Raw genomic sequence first — 15,438 nt, 5'->3', positions numbered from 1 at the left:
CTGAGGGAAGAATTGCTTTTACCGCGTGCTGGAGAAAGATGTCCCTGGCTCCTCTGGTTGGAGACTTGCAAAAACCATGTTGCCTGATTCCGGATTGTGTTCTGTATGCAAGAAAACAGGGCAGCAGTTGCTCAGGTCAGGTATCTACCCAAGTTGAATCCTGTCTCTAAATGGAAGGACAGCCTTGGCTCAGGGAGTCATTGAACTAAACCGCTGTCAGCCTGGAGGAGATTTAGATTCTTCTCTAAGTATCTTAATTCTTTACCTAAGTATCTGCTATTGGTCTCTGCTGTAGAAATAGGACACTGCCATAGCTGATTCTTCAGCCTGATCCCCTGCAGCCTTTTTATATACCAACATGGTATTTTCTAAGCAATGAAGTAAATATGTGTTCCAGCTGCACTGAATTACTTAAAAGCAAGGAATGTTTTGGAGAAGACTATTTTGTGATGGCTCTTGAGGCGTGCATTTTTTTCCCTCCACCCGAACAAAGCACTGCTCATAATTTGCTGTCCTCTGTCCTCATCTTCCCCTTCCTTGGCTTGGGGTCTGTTTGGTCTGAGGCTGTGATAGTGTTTGACAAATGCCTGCCTGCTACGCGACATAAACAGCTCTGTCTGAGTTCAAGATGAGGTGATAACTAGAAAGTGCTGCTCATTTTTCACCCTGTCACAGTGCTTCAAGTCATTGCTAACCTGATAATTGAAACTGTAACGCTTAAACCCAGAAATGCTTAGTTTGCTTATCCAAAGCGTATTTCGTAATCCTTGGTGTTCTTTCTTTTGTAACTAATACCTACATTGCCATAAAGGCTGATTTGTTTCTGAAGGAAAAAAAAAAAAGAATAATAATTTAAAGCTGTATTTGCTTGCTTAAACCATGAATAGATGAAGCAGAATTTAGAAGCATCATGTCACAGTGAAATGACTCGTGTGCTGCCTCCCTGTCAAACCCTGTCAAAGTGCCAGCCAGTACAGATGTAACCCTGGGACTTCAGTTCTTGATTACTTCTGACTAGTTCAAATCATAAGCAGGAGCCTGGTGACCATGGTGTCTTCTCTTACTGCTTACTAAAAGGCTTCTGCTGCCTGGCTTGAGTTGTAGTAATTAGGTAGGGTTTAGGGCATCCCAGTTCAAACATGATCTTCAAAATACTGTTCTGTCTTTTTGGAATTCTGCTGCTAAAGAGCAGCAAGTAAAACAAAACAGTGGAACAGCAAATGCAATGTGACACAACAGAGCAACAGTCTTCGGAGTGTCTTAATACAAGCCTTTGTTTTTCATTCTCCTTCCACTGAGTGACTGGGAGACAGCTCAAGATTGTAATATACCAAAATAATTTTGTTTTAAAGAGTCTTCGTGTAAATGCACATCCTGCTAGTACACACGAGCTTCTACTTGTACCTGAAATGTGAAAGGATGCATTAAATAAAGATGGAGAAGGCTTCCGAGTTAATGGCTAAGGTGCCTTTGTAATACCGAGCAAAGTGAAGTATTAACGGGGAATACAGCTGTAATGCTAAATACAAGTTTGCTTTGAGGTTTGTTTTTATTTAGGCAGGGGAAAGCTTGCTTACAGCTGAGAGCTTCTTAAGCTGGTGAGGGCACCGTTTGGGTAAGAAACTGCTTCCAACTTCTTTGTACTCTGGATGGAGACAGAATGCAGTAGCCCTCTTCTGCTTGGGGTGTCCGTCCCGAAGTAGCTGCGTTCAAAAGCTTTGCATGCGTATGGACACCGTAGTCAGGCATAATTTCTCACCTGTTAGTTCCCTTAACACTGGGAACTGGATCTGTTGCACTGATGGTACTTCAGTGCTGTTAATTACTGTACAGTTTAATCTGCCGGGTAGGAGTATTCTGTGACTGGGACATGCAGTAACGTAATCAGTTTTGCATTGCTTTGGAAAATGTTAAATCATGTTGCAGAGTAACGCTGCTTGAGCTTGTAACTGAAACACGATTGTTGTTTGGCTTTTAGTTGATTAGACCGTTATAGAAGGAATAAAATGAGAAATGTTTTTGGAGGTAGAAACGGAGCCTTGTTTCTTTTTTTTGTGTGTGGGTTTGTCTGTGATGTTGGACATGGGTGCAGCTCCAATGAGTGACTTTCTGTTGGGAGCAACGATGACCTTAACTTGCCAGTTTACCAGAAATCAATTCCCTCCTTCTCTCAGTTTTCTTTAGTTTTGTAGTAAATGTTTCTGTGGTTTATTTAAGTCTAAATGGCTTTGGTTTAGTTTACTCTTTGGTGAAGTTTTCAGAAGTCGTGGACAGACGTCATCAGAATCTAATCAAAGTGCAGTCAGATTGTGTACGATGTATAATGGTTAGAGACTCCACGTTTGCTCTTGAAAACTAGCACGTTTCTAAAAGAAGCCAATGTTCTTGCATTCTTGGGTAGGGGAGTTACCGCTGATGCTAGCAATTGCGGTTGTGTGATGTGCAGTAAAGAAGCAGCGCGTTTTCCAAACAGACAGATGTTCTCACTTGCCTGGGTGGACAAGCTGCTAAAGGTGGTAACAGCGGTTGTTGACGTTTTGTATGATGAGCAATCCAAGGCCTTCCTTGTAGAGCAGAACTTTCACTGTGGTGGATGGGAAGCAGTTGAGCTAGGTACGACTGGGGAAGTATTTTCGTAACACAGAACTGTGTTGGTTCTAGTCTTCTTAATTCCAGCCGAGGTGGTACCCTGAGGCTTGCAGAATGTTAACCTCCAGATTTCATGAGGTTTTTGTATGATTTAGACCAACGCTTGGAGCTTGGATACCAGTCTTCTAAGAGCAAATGTGAATCTTGGTCTTGAGTATTCAAGTCCTTGACATGAAATTTTGGGCAGCAGAGTGTTAAGTGATGTTGTACTGATGTTGTGAATGTTGTCTGCTTTTACAGATGCCTTTGTAAATAGCCAGGAATGGACACTAAGCCGATCTGTACCAGAGCTGAAAGTGGTGAGTTTTTTTATTTACTTCTCTCTCTGAAAAACATTCTGAAAATGCTATGCACAAGTGAAAAGTCTTCTGAGGCTCATTACATTTCCTGTAGGAGAAAAAACATAGAAAATGATTTTTCAAAGTTAACCGTTTTTCTAAAACAAAACTATCTTTCTGAAGTTTATGCATTTTCTGGTTTTGCAAGCATGCTTCAAAGACCTACTTGTGTTTTATTTCTGCTTCAACTTGTTTGCCTACTGGAACCGGCTTCCTGGTGTGATCTTCTGAGCAGGGGAGTCTTACGCCTCTGTAAGAGGGGAAGTGACTTAGCAGGTGATATCTAATGCTCCTTTTATCTCCCTGTAGTAATGTTTCACAGTTTCTTCAAGGACTAAATGTCTTTCCTCCCTGTCTTAAGAGATTTTAAAAATAAATGTTCTGTCTGGGGGCTTGCTTGCATATATTTCCTGGAGCTCTTTATTATACATAACAAAAATGAAATATTTGGGAGGTTCATTTAGGGAATCGAAACCAACGCTTTAGTATGAGTGAACAGTGATTTAAGAGCTGCTTACAATAGCTTTTCCATTGGCTGAGCCATTTCATATATATATCATATATATATCCATATATAGATGGAAGAAAAGGCAAAAGAAAGATTGGGGGAATTTCCCAAATTTGTTCTTTTAAAGTTGTAAACATGGAGGCTGGAGATGGGGGCTGAGATCTCTTAGCAGTGGATATTGAACAGTAGGCAGCTTGTCAGGCCTGCAGCGCAGAGTTGTTGAGGTCAGATCACTGATGTTTGCTAGGTGCAAGCCCGGATTTAATTAAATATGATCAATTTCTAAAAGCCTAAAAAAAGAAAGAAAAAAAAACCACTATGGTAAGATACTGTACTTGGTGATAACTTTGGACATCCCCGGTCGGCTCCAGATGGTCAGACGTCTGGACAGCACCTTGTGCCTAAATCACTTCTGGTGTCTTGTTGTAACGGTCAGAGCTGCTCCGATCGAATGTCCACTTGCTGAGCAGCAAAGTGAGTTGGACAAAACCATATCAATTAAAGAATGGACAGCTGGGGCCATGCTTCGTTAGTCCAGTGCTCATGCAGTAAATTTATTTCTCCAAATCTGAGCTGATGATAACGTTTATGAAGATGAGGGAAAGCATAGGTCAAACCTGACATGACAAATGCGCTTGATAGCAAAGACATTCTAGTGGGAACAGCTTCCTCCTAACTGGAGCTGCCTTCCTGCTTTTATTTCAGCAGTGCACAAGGTAAGTAAAAGAGAAATCTCATAGTCAATGGATAGAAATATATATATTGCACCAGAAGGACCTGCAGAAGGTTTACCAGATGGGGTTTAACTGGTGGTATGTTTCGGAAGACGAATATCTCCCAAAATATCTTGTAAAAGAAACTCTGAAGAGCTTAGGACTGGAAGGTGTTGGCTGGAATCCAGTCCACTGCTGTGGCTGCTAGTTTATGCTGGGAGTTTGTCTATGGAGGGTTTCCTTGTTGTCCTGTCCCTCTCCTAGCCCTTCCAATTCCCAACACCCAGTAATGAACGTATGGCTTGCAGGTCAGACCAAAGCTGTAGTTCCTGTGCACTAATACAGAGTTGCAGGGCATTAGGAGTGGTTTTGGGGCACAGTCACCTCTTGTGACACCAAGGCTGCATTATCTGAATACTTTTGTCTCGGGTATCTTTTCCCCACATTGTGTGAAGCAGTGGTATGGAAATAAACTTCTGCTGTGTAGCTGCTGTAGAGAATTGATTTTAAGTGGTCGGCATGCGTGAGCCTCAGGATCGTTGTCTAAGGCTGTAGCCTGTTTAGCACCGGATGAAAGCAGGACTCTTACCGTTGTGCAGATAATAATTTGATTATACCGCAGCAAATGATTGAAGCGAGCAGCGCCAGCTGGAGCTGTGAACTTGGGTCCAGCAGAAAGGGCAAACTAGGTCTTCCCTTTGGAAAGGGATCTGCTCCTATAAATCTGCCCTCATGAAGGAGCACGTGTAGCAAGTCACCACCGTGTTGTTGCCTCCTTTCAGAGTACTCGGCGGCTCTGGGCTGTGGCAAAGGAACGAGAAGGTCATGCTGAGAGCCAGCCCTCCCTTCGGCCCCAGCACTGCCATCGGCTCACCACCACAGGGAGCTGCGGGCGCGTTGTTTCAGCTGGGCTCTGCTGGGCTGGTGGGGAGGTATGAGAAGCATGGGGTGTTTGCTCCTGTCACCGTGCAGGGCAGGTGGGACAGTCAGGCTTAATGTCACTGGGTTATGAAGGAAGCCCTGCCCAAGCCAACACTGTCCTGCAGGAAAAGGTGGCTGGTAGCTCGCTGGGACAGGCTGTTTACTGCAGTGTCTGGGCAGCCTTTAAATTGAGGCTAACGGTTTTATAGCAGCTGTTATTACACTTCTAGGCCCCACAGAAGTTTAACAGGAATAGAAAAGGACTTGGGGAAAACACACAGGAAGAAGTCTATTTCTTGAGTGATGGCGATGCTCCTGGATCCTGTTGATGGAGATGCAGAATAAGCGCTTGTTCTCCTTGCAAACCGTAGCAAATTGTGTGGCACAGCTGGCTAAGCTGCTCAGCCCTGTCTGCTGCCTTCAGCTGCTGGCCTGTTTAGGAGGAAACAGGTTTTGGTGTCTGGAGGCTGGCCTGCAGCAGGGCGATGCCAGTGTTGCTGCCTGTGGGGTGTGAGGGCGCTGCCAGCAGACAGACACTTTGCCAGGTTTCACCCAGCCTTGGGAGCTGCCATCGGGTCCTGGGCTGGCCGTAACCATGCTCCTGCTGCTTGTGGAGGGCCTTCCCGGCACTGTAGCAACTTCAAACATGGCCCAGTGGTAGGCAGAGTAAACAAGAGAACTTTCTGGACAAAATCTTTCCATTTATTCAAAAAAAAAAAAAAAAAAAGTGCCAGGTGCAGTCAATCTGCTGTGCTGAATAGCTTTAAAATGCCCCGTGCTATCAATACATGAGGCATTTTCATAAACAGGCTTCAGTAGGGTGTAAGCGCAGTGGTTTGGGGTTGTATAAATTGTGTCTGAGCAGACGTGCAAATAAAAGATACAGTCATACTGGTGGGGCACTGTGTTATGTCCTCGTCAGAGGGACTTCCAGTTTCGGAGCTGGGTGGTGGCTTTGTTCCCTAAGGTGCTGTAAGGACGTGGTGCACTTCACATGGATCTGCAAACAGACATGGCTCGGTGCGTTTTCATCTAGAGTGTGGGGGACAGGAGTACACATGCTCTGAAAGCATGCCGGGGTATTTGTCGTAAAGTGTGGGATCATCCCTAAACCAAGTAGAAATCCCAACTGAGAGCAATTTCTTGGTACTAGAAGTCAGAATTTGCCAGCGTGATATGTGCTGCTCCTAGTTTCAGAGGGTAATAGCAGGCAGAGGCTGGAAGCGCTATCACTGAGCGACAGGAGGCTGGTTATGCCAAACTGCAGTCTCACGTACTGCTTCCATACCTGGCAGAAAAGCCAGGAGAGACTGAAGGAACCCTCTGCGGGCAGACAGGAGGAGCTCGGTGCCTTGTGCCTGCTTTCTGACCTGGCTGTCTGTGGAGAAAGTGAAGCGGTGTTAGACATGCAAATTTTGTGGGCAGCTTGGAGGTGTTTGCTTGGGGTTTGTGTGGTTTTGAGAAGTTAGCACGGTTTTATGCTGGAATACCAATGTTAATAGTTTTTCATGTTTGCTTCTTTCAGTATGAGCTCCGTTTGTCAGTTCAGTGGGTAGCTTAAAACCAATTCAAAGTATAAATCCAGGAACTTCTCTGCTAAGAAGCAGCTGGCTATTCTGATCCAGAAAGCCAGTCCTGCTTTATCTTTAAAACTCCCAATACTTTGCTTTCTATATTGAAAAGAGCTTATGAACACGAATAAAAAGAGAAAGAAAGGAAATACACTACCTTTCTTTGAGGCTTATGTATGACCTATGAGACAGTGGTTTTAATAATTTAACTTAATGGGAAGAAGGCTCTAGGTCTGCTACATACATGAAGTGGTTTCTCAATTGAAATACACATCTTGTTCCTCCCGATCACTGTTTTCTACATCAGTTTGTAGCATCCTGTTTCATGATGCTCTTCTGGCCAGGCAGACATGTTTTTCTGGGTGCCTGTAAGGAGGAGCACGCTGGCAAACCTCCAGTGCTGTAAAATGTCCTGTGCTGGTATGGTCTTTGGGATGCTTGGGGCTGGGGGGGGGGGAACAAACTGACTTGTATTCTGAAATCACTGGATGTCCTACAAATATTTGGGGTCTGGCTAACGACAGTATCACTTCCTAGCCCCAGGCCAAGGACCCAGCAGCTCCCTCTCACTGCAGCCTGAGCTGTTGCTTTTCTGGTCCTGGCAGTTTTGCCCTCTGACTAGTTAGGTTTTTGGCACCAGTACAATATAAAGTAGCATTCGTTTGTGTACAGGCAGGACTAGAGTCACTTGTAAATGAAGGTTTAAATATCTGCTGTGAGTTTCTGTGCCTGTGGTTGTACCTCATGACATAATGGGTTTTTACATAGGTGGCATTGCTGCATTGGCTACAAAGTAGGTCAGAAATTGCATCAGTGATGTTTCCAAAGTTATAGAGTTGTTGGTTGTAAAGTGAAAACACAAAATGTTCTTCTCTCTCGTTATTTTCCTAGTAAAAACACGCAAAGTTTGCTCGCTTTCCAATTTTTCAGAAAGTGTGTTACTCATAAAGGACCTTGGCCAGGCTGTTTATCTGCAGGGGAGACAGCTGAAATGGCATCTCCAATCTACTGATTCAGAGATAGGAGTTCTGGTTTTCTTGCTATTCTTGGTCTTAGACAATCATAACACAGGGCTGGTGGGGAAGGAGGCGGGGAAGCTTGCCTTGGGCCCGTGCCGAGCTGCTCCTCAGCAGTGAAGTTGCTGGTTCAGTGAGTATCGCGTGCTGGTTAGCTGCTTGCTGAAGGTAAGACAACTAGTGAGCACCTCTATCTCTTTATCAATAAACGCTAATCTCTTCAGTGTAGCTTTTTCTGAGTGGATTGCCCAGGGGGACTTAAATGATCTGTGTACCCAAAATCTTGATTTGCTCAAATCAAGAGACCTCCTTTCTAGACTCTCAAAACCTTTGATGTCAGCAGGTGAGCGTGGGCATCTTGGAGGCCTTCGTTGCCTTGCATGTCTGACCAGCTTGCGAAGCATAGTGTGTAGAGCAGATTAATGGTTTAAGAGGATTGAAGCATCAGCTGTATCCTTTCATTGTTGGTGTTTATCTTCCTACATGGTGAGGCTTATCAGGTAGATGAAGTTACACACCTGTGGACGCTACCTGCTTCACAAGATGTAGTTTTGCAACTCCACGGAAAAGAACAAGTGACTAGTAAAAACTTGTAGGGAGAAGGGTGTCTTCTGTAACCCAGAAAAAAAGACGTTCGTGGTGAGGAGCATTGCTACAGCCAGGATTTAAGCAAGCCTGTGAGTTATAAACCTTAATGAATATTTCGTTTTTTAGCATTTATACACGGATGGAGTAAAGATCTCAGAGATGATTTCCGAATTTCAGTGGTGGAATTTCAGTGATGCAGTTGTGCTTATAATTTAAAGCTCACTGGAATAAGTTACTCGTTCCTTAGCCCTGGAGGGGAGAGCAGGTCTGGTCAGTGCTTCTGTCACAGCCAGCCCAGAGTGAAGCTCTGCTCTGTTTCCAGAGCCTAGTCCCACTGAAGTGCTGGCTGAGAACGCAAGGTTCAGTCATCTGTGCAGGTGGCATTTGCCTCTGCCACGTATCTTGCACTGACCCTTAGATGCTGACATTTTGGCGTATGCTTCACTTGGAGGGCGGTGAGGCCCTGTCCCAGGCTGCCCAGAGAAGCTGTGGGTGCCCCATTCCTGGAGGTGTCCAAGGCCAGGCTGGATGGGGCCTTGGCCAACCTGATCTGATGGGGGGAGTCCCTGCCTATGGAATGAGATGGGCTTTAAGGGCCCTTCCAACCCGAGCCATTCTGTGATTATATGCTAGCATGGCTTGTAATTTCTAAGATGTAAATTAGATTAAAAGCTTCCAGTACAGCGGGTTAAACGCTCTTCAAAGTCAACTCAGAGCCCAGTAAGCAGCTGTCTGTTGTACAGCCACTAGGGCTCTGGCTTCCTTTTTGATGTTTTGTGACTTCTCTGGTAGCAGCTACACTTGCAGTGGGTTTCTTGTGTTGAGTTTCTTTTCATGCCTTTTTTTTATAGTTCTACCTGTTTTCTGTCTGTTTGAGCACTTTCCCACTAACCCAAATAGAGGAAGAGCGAACCTAGTATTAGGTCAGAATGGGATCTGGGGTTTCTTTTCCCTGCTTCTCACCCCCAGGTTATGCCATATGTTGTTCTTTTTTCTTGGTACTTCTGAAATCTGTTGGGGTTCTTGGTTTTTCTCTTTTCGCTGCAGCCCACGCTTTTCACTACACTTAAAGCTTACGCTATCACAGGGGCTCAAGGGGGATGCAGAACTGCCTTCCATTTGCTCCCTGCCTAACTTCTGCTTTAGCTGAGCCATTCTTGCATGCCAGCTGTAGAGAGAAGGCGGGCATCCTCCAGGCACTGTTGTATTTATCTTAATTGAAGGCTGTTCACAGTTGTAAAGAATAGATTGGTTTTTGCTGCCCCTCCCAACCTACTGACTCTAAAACTGTCATCACAGGTGACACCACTCTGTTGGTTTAAGCAACTTTTTAATAAGGAGGATAGCTTCTCACCATTTAGGATTAAGAAAGTGGAATAGGGACAGTGTATTAATGTGGAACTTGTTCATCCAGCCTCTGACTGTTTGGCAGTCTTAAGCCAGCCAGCTGAGGGTTCATCCTATCTCCAGGGAGCTTCTGTTCTGAACCTCTTGGTTAGGGTCAAGATAGACATGTATGGCAGAGCAGGGTTAGGTTTGTTTAGAAGAGGAAGCTGGTTCCCATCTCATCCCCAGAAACGGAGGAAGTACTGTCTCTGTGGAATCCTGTTTCACAGGGAGATCTGAATAAGTGAGTGACTCCTGAGCAAGAAAGCAAGACGTATGTTTGAAACGTACAGGTGTGTTCTCCAGGCCCACATGGCCCCCTTAACCATGCAGGGCAGGGCAGGCAGCCAGGCTTGGATCTGGCTGTGTGTATCGCTTGCTCCACTGTGGGCTGACGGGCCCAGGGACGTAGCAGCAGGAATTGTTTTGTCTGCTAACGCAGATCTGCGTCATGAAGGGGCAGGCTGGTTTGGGACTGTGGGAGTAGTGCAGGAGGACTTGCATCACACCTCTTCTGAAAGAACAATGGAGTCACAGCTTATCTTTGGCATTTGAGCACCTTGAGGAGGAAAACTGTTTGTTGTTGAGCTATGTTCTACCACTTTTGCTTGTTCTTTAAAAGCAATTGCGAGCAAACCAGCTTAAAAAAAATCCTGTACGGTTTAAGATTATGTACTTACATTTGTTTGTCATCTGTTCCAGAGGAGGTGTTTGGGCATGGACAGTTTGACTTGTAAGCTTGTTGGAAAGTTCAGCTGGTGAAGTAAGGACTTCAGTAAGTCCTGGCAGGCATGAAATACAAATCCGTATTTCTATAGCCCTAAATATCTGTATCCTATATATCATATATGTATATAGCTGTATCTGCATCTCTATAGCCATATAGATCATGCTTAAATAGAGAGTCAGTGTGAATCACATGGATGGATGGTCTGCAGAGATACTTTACAATATTAGGATTTTAAAGCTTCTCTGCATTTTCAGTACCGAGGTGTAAACTCAGAGGTTTATCTGAGTTTCAGCTTTCTTCCTTGAAATCTATACATTGCCTCGTATTCCCACCGGACATTAATTAGTGGCAAGAAGAGTAAAGGAGGGCTACTAATTTTGTTTTATGCTATAGCATTTATATTTTCTGCTGTAGCCTTAACTTTTTGGCAGATGATTTAGCTGTTGACATATTTTGAGGTGCTCCTGTGGCATGGGCTTTTTCCTCAAGTCAGAGAAATTATTTGTGTGTTAAGATCTTGCTTGAAAATACTGCTTTTTGTGGGAATTAATTGCAGTTTAACTTTTTTCCTTTTTTCCAGGGGATTGTGGGTAACCTAGCTAGTGGCAAGTCTGCACTTGTACACCGGTATCTGACTGGCACATATGTCCAGGAAGAATCACCTGAAGGTATGTGGATATGCAAATTTTTTATTTTTCCCCACAGACCACATCTTTATTAATTTTTAATCATGCAGAAACAAATTGGTAAAGAATCCTATTTGCTCTTTTCAATATTCATGGAGAGTTGTCCTTTAACATTTTCCAAACTGAGATAAGTACATGTGATAAGTGTAATTTTACCCTTTTCATAACTTCTTAGCATCCTTAAATAGTTTTTCGTCCATTGTTTGTCCATAAGGAAAACTTATAGCCCTGTATAGAGAAGAGTTTATCACCCTCAGTGCTGGTGCTTTCAGCTGGGCTGTTGAAAGACAGAATTATTTTATCTGGTACTGGATTACTGGATTTCTGCAGAATTGGGCCCTTCAGCTTGTCACGTTGGGAAAGTAAAAATAAATAAAAGAAAAACAAACCCCACAAGGTAAACCAAAGATGTAAGTTGTTCTTTGTTTAATATATTAAATCTTTGGTCTTGAAATTTAAAAAAGGAAGGAAAAAAACAAAACCTGTTCTTATGCCATGGAAAATTAATGTATACTTGGAAAGATTGTAGCGTTTAACAATAATCCAAGTCTGTGGCTTGAAATCATGAATATCATAGTACCTTACAGAAGCGTGTCTTACACTAAATACTTTTTTTGGTTTCTTTATTTATTCTCCTTATGAACTTTTAAATCCAACTCTGAGACACTGAATTTCTGGTTCCTTCTTTTCCTTACTGGCTGTTCCATTCTTTGCAGATATGGATGCAGGTAACTATACATTGTCTTCATGGCAGCTCTTGTTTTGAAGAGGCAGAAGGCGGTTTTTGTACTGTAGCGTTTTCCCCTTGTTCTGTGTATCATTTTGATTTGTTTCCTTTTGATTTCAAGTCTTTAGTACATCTCACTGTTTTTGTCCCTTGCTGTAGTTGTCTTTTCAGCAGTAGTAGGTAGCTTCATGCATCTCTGATAACATTTGTTTTGAATTAACTCCTACCAAAGGAAGCTGTTAAGTGTTTTACCTGACTTTCTAACAGTCTTTAATTGTAGTTAAAATGGGAGGAGAAGGAAAGGGAGGGATTGCCGTGGCTGCTGCTGCATAATTGCAATTCCAGTTTATAACCTTGCTTTACGTGATTTTGCTTCTTTGTAGCTAGGACTGAGGGGGTGATAACTCAGCGTAGCAACAAAACTGCATGTAGATGATGTTTGCGTTTGCAGCTTCTGGGTGCTGATAGCGAGAAATAGTAATGCAGCATGTAGATCCACAGAATAAAAGTGTTCAGAAAATAACAAGCATCTCTGCTGATTTTGTTCCTCATTTGATGAACAGAAAATATTTTTTCTTGCGAAATTTAAGCATATTGATTGTTTACAGGGTTAATACTACTCTTCTCCTAAACTATGAATATTTTAGATGGTGTTCCTTGAGAGTGTTGCCATCTGTCCTCTTTGTCTTCAAGGATTTTTATTTACAGTGCTTGAGTGACATTCAGACTGTTTTCCCCGAAAGGATTAGATTTCAAAAGCAGTGTCAAATCATTTCTTTGCACATAAGTGTAGCTGACAAGCCTCACTAATGACACCATTCCATCTCATTAACGGTAGGAAAACTGAAATAATTAAGAGCTCTAATTCACCTTGTAAGCAACACAGTCAAGATTTCTAATCAAGTTAGTATTAAGGAAATTCAACCCACGTAGTTTCTCTCTAGTAAATGTCTACTGAAATTATTTGTTAGTGTTTTATTTCTTTCTTATCCAATTGGAAGTCCATCCACTGTCATTGGGTATAAAAGACAGCATCAGTGTGGATGGTTCTGTTGCGTTGCAGTGCGGGCCCTAGGATTTTTACATTCTGCGTGGGAACAGAGCGGTAGATTAAATCGATGCACTTCTTCTCTTTGTCCTTTTCTGAGGCTTTTAAATATGCTGGTTTCTTGAGTTGGATAAAGAATGTTTTGTATACGAAGGCATTAAGGTCTCAGCTGCTTGACTAGTTATGAAGAAAAGTTTATTAACTGAATGGCTTACTAGCAGCGAAATTTATCAGGCATCATGTAAGTAGTATCTAATTGGTAGAATGATTGATGCATACTTCATGTGCAAACAGTGATTACAACCAGGGACCACTTTCTGCTATCCTTTGCCTTTTAAATTGCTACAATTACCATGAAACCTGCCCTAAATTAGACGAGTACCAGATCTCTTTTAGGCCTTTAAGGTAGCTTCAGCATTCCGGTAAATGAATGTTCAGTCTATAAAGATGGTTTCATGTTTCCCTCAGCTCTTTTAAGATGAGGCTTTCTTTTTTTTTTTCTTTTTTTTCTGCTCCAAGACTTTTCCCCCACACGCCTCACCAGGAGGAAGAATCATATAACATTAAAGCATAGAACAGTTTTCTCTCAATGTTTGGCCCAATTTTATTCTCTACTGTAACTTGTAAACCTTTGGATCCTTGGAGTAAATATTACCTGGAGATAAAATTGACTTTTAGACTCCTCTTATGCATATTTAACATGCACGTAGTTACATTCCTGTGTGACAGGTTTTTAAATTAGTTGTATCTTGATGTAAGAAAACAAGTGATGTATATCCTTATAACAAGTTGAAATTACAGTAGTTTGAGATGTACGTTTTTTCCCTTATAATGATACAGCAAGAAAATTATTGGAAGTATAGTATTTATCAGTGATTTGTGGTCTTTTTGGAACATTCCAAGCTGTTGGAAGAAAACTACTGTGCAACTTTTTTTTTTTTTACATAGCTGAAACAACTGTAGGAGAGCTACAAATAAGATGTGTGCAACCTAATGTCTTTTTTCATTTGTTTAAAATTTGATTCTGCCCCTAGAGACATAATAAAACATACGTGTTTGCAATTTGAAACTAAGTAATTTGTAGTCCAAGGTGAATTGAACTTTGTTGGAAGACTGAGTATCAGGGCTATTTGTTACCGTTTGGGTTTTTCTTTCATAAAAAGCCACAGAGGCATGGAACATGACTTAAAGACCTTTGCAGATCTCTTGTATGCCTGTGAGTGCCATAATTCATGTAATGGTTTTTTCAGTATTCTTTCTGATACACTTAAAAAAGCACAAAACAAAGTTCTGATCAAGTACTTTTGTCCAAAGTATCTCCCCCAGGATGGGAAGAAACAAGATTTTTCTGTCCCACCTTATTGCCGAAGTAATGTAAAACACTAAAACAGATGAACGTGAACAGGAATTGCTGAATCTGTCCAGCAATTTATGAAAATATCATTCATTTATGAAAACAAAAGTTTGTTACAAAAGGTGGATACATGAGTTTGCATTAACACAATCCCCTTAAAATAGAAAATAACAGAATAATTAAAATGAGAGTTGGGAAGAAAGCAGCTTCCTTATGGAGGAAGCAGTTAGATTTAAGATCGTGGTACCTTTGGGTAGGCAGTAAAACATAAGGGAGAAAACCAAAGCAGTAGGTATAACAACTGCTGTGGTTTTATCTGTGGTAAGCTTTGAAAAATCTTTATGGCTGCACATCTCCAGTATAAAGTATGCTTACGAGACTGGCTTAAAAATAATGTGAAGCATTAACTTCTTTCCTGAAATTGAAAATTACCTTATTTGCTGCTGGCTTTCTGAGAATTAATGATTAGTGTCAATTTGCTCTAGAATGTTACTTTGCTTTAGAATGAGACATATATTTTAAGTTAACTAAATTTGGGGGTATATTTAAGATTGCTTTTTCCTGGAAGAGTAGAATGTTTTTGTGTTCTCAGATGCATATAAAGCCCATCTAACACCTTGCGTCCAGAGGGCAAATAACTGCTGCAGTCAGTGGAAACTTCATGTGCTTGTGTGTGAAAGAAGATAGAATAGAAATGAAAATGTCAGATGTGTCTCTTTGCTGTACCTTCTAGGCTGATGGTGCCCAGGCTTCCTGCGCAGTACACAGTGCAAAGGAAAGGCAGGGGAAGCTCTCAGAGTTACTTTAGCCACTACTTCAGCAGAGTGTAACTCTGCAAGGAAGGTTGAATGTGACTACTTATAAATTTAAGCTGCTTGTGTTCAACATCCCCTTACAAGATTTTTGTCTGACCAAAGAATATTATAAAACACGTTTACAGAGAATCAAAGTGTAATCTGTTAATCTAGATAACCTTCCAATTTACGTCATTCATAGAAAAGATCTAAGGCTTGAGTTGCTCATCTCTGTGATAGAAGCAATGGTGGAGTTTGTTCTCCTAAAAGGGGCGAAAAAAAGGAAAAATGCTGCTTCTTGGTCTGCAATTGTGTTAAACTAAGTGGACAGACAAGGAAGACTGTTCAAGGTGTAAAGACCATCAAAAGTGCTGGGAGATTTAGTAGAGATAGATATCACAGATCGGAA

At 42.1% G+C, this 15,438-nt stretch overlaps 1 protein-coding gene across 16 annotated transcripts in view; it reads left to right on the top strand.

Moving 5' to 3' along the window:
* The window catches only part of AGAP1 (ArfGAP with GTPase domain, ankyrin repeat and PH domain 1), a 376,948-nt gene that overhangs the window by 105,752 nt on the left and 255,758 nt on the right, over positions 1–15,438 (top strand). For 10 of the 16 annotated variants that reach the window (XR_010832406.1, XM_066999583.1, XM_066999580.1 and 7 more), the window contains 3 exons: positions 2,890–2,948; positions 11,001–11,088; positions 11,823–11,834. Coding sequence is in view for 15 of the 16 variants with exons in the window: in XM_066999583.1 (XP_066855684.1) it covers positions 2,890–2,948; positions 11,001–11,088; positions 11,823–11,834 (159 nt within the window). In the remaining variant the exon portion in view is untranslated. The remainder of the gene's footprint in view (positions 1–2,889; positions 2,949–11,000; positions 11,089–11,822; positions 11,835–15,438) is intronic. The other 6 variants (XM_066999590.1, XM_066999587.1, XM_066999584.1 and 3 more) reach the window with 1 other exon arrangement.

The sequence above is a fragment of the Anser cygnoides genome, chromosome 6, assembly GCF_040182565.1.
Source record: "Anser cygnoides isolate HZ-2024a breed goose chromosome 6, Taihu_goose_T2T_genome, whole genome shotgun sequence".
NCBI lineage: Eukaryota > Metazoa > Chordata > Aves > Anseriformes > Anatidae > Anser > Anser cygnoides.
This window is presented reverse-complemented; position numbering and strand designations above follow the sequence as displayed.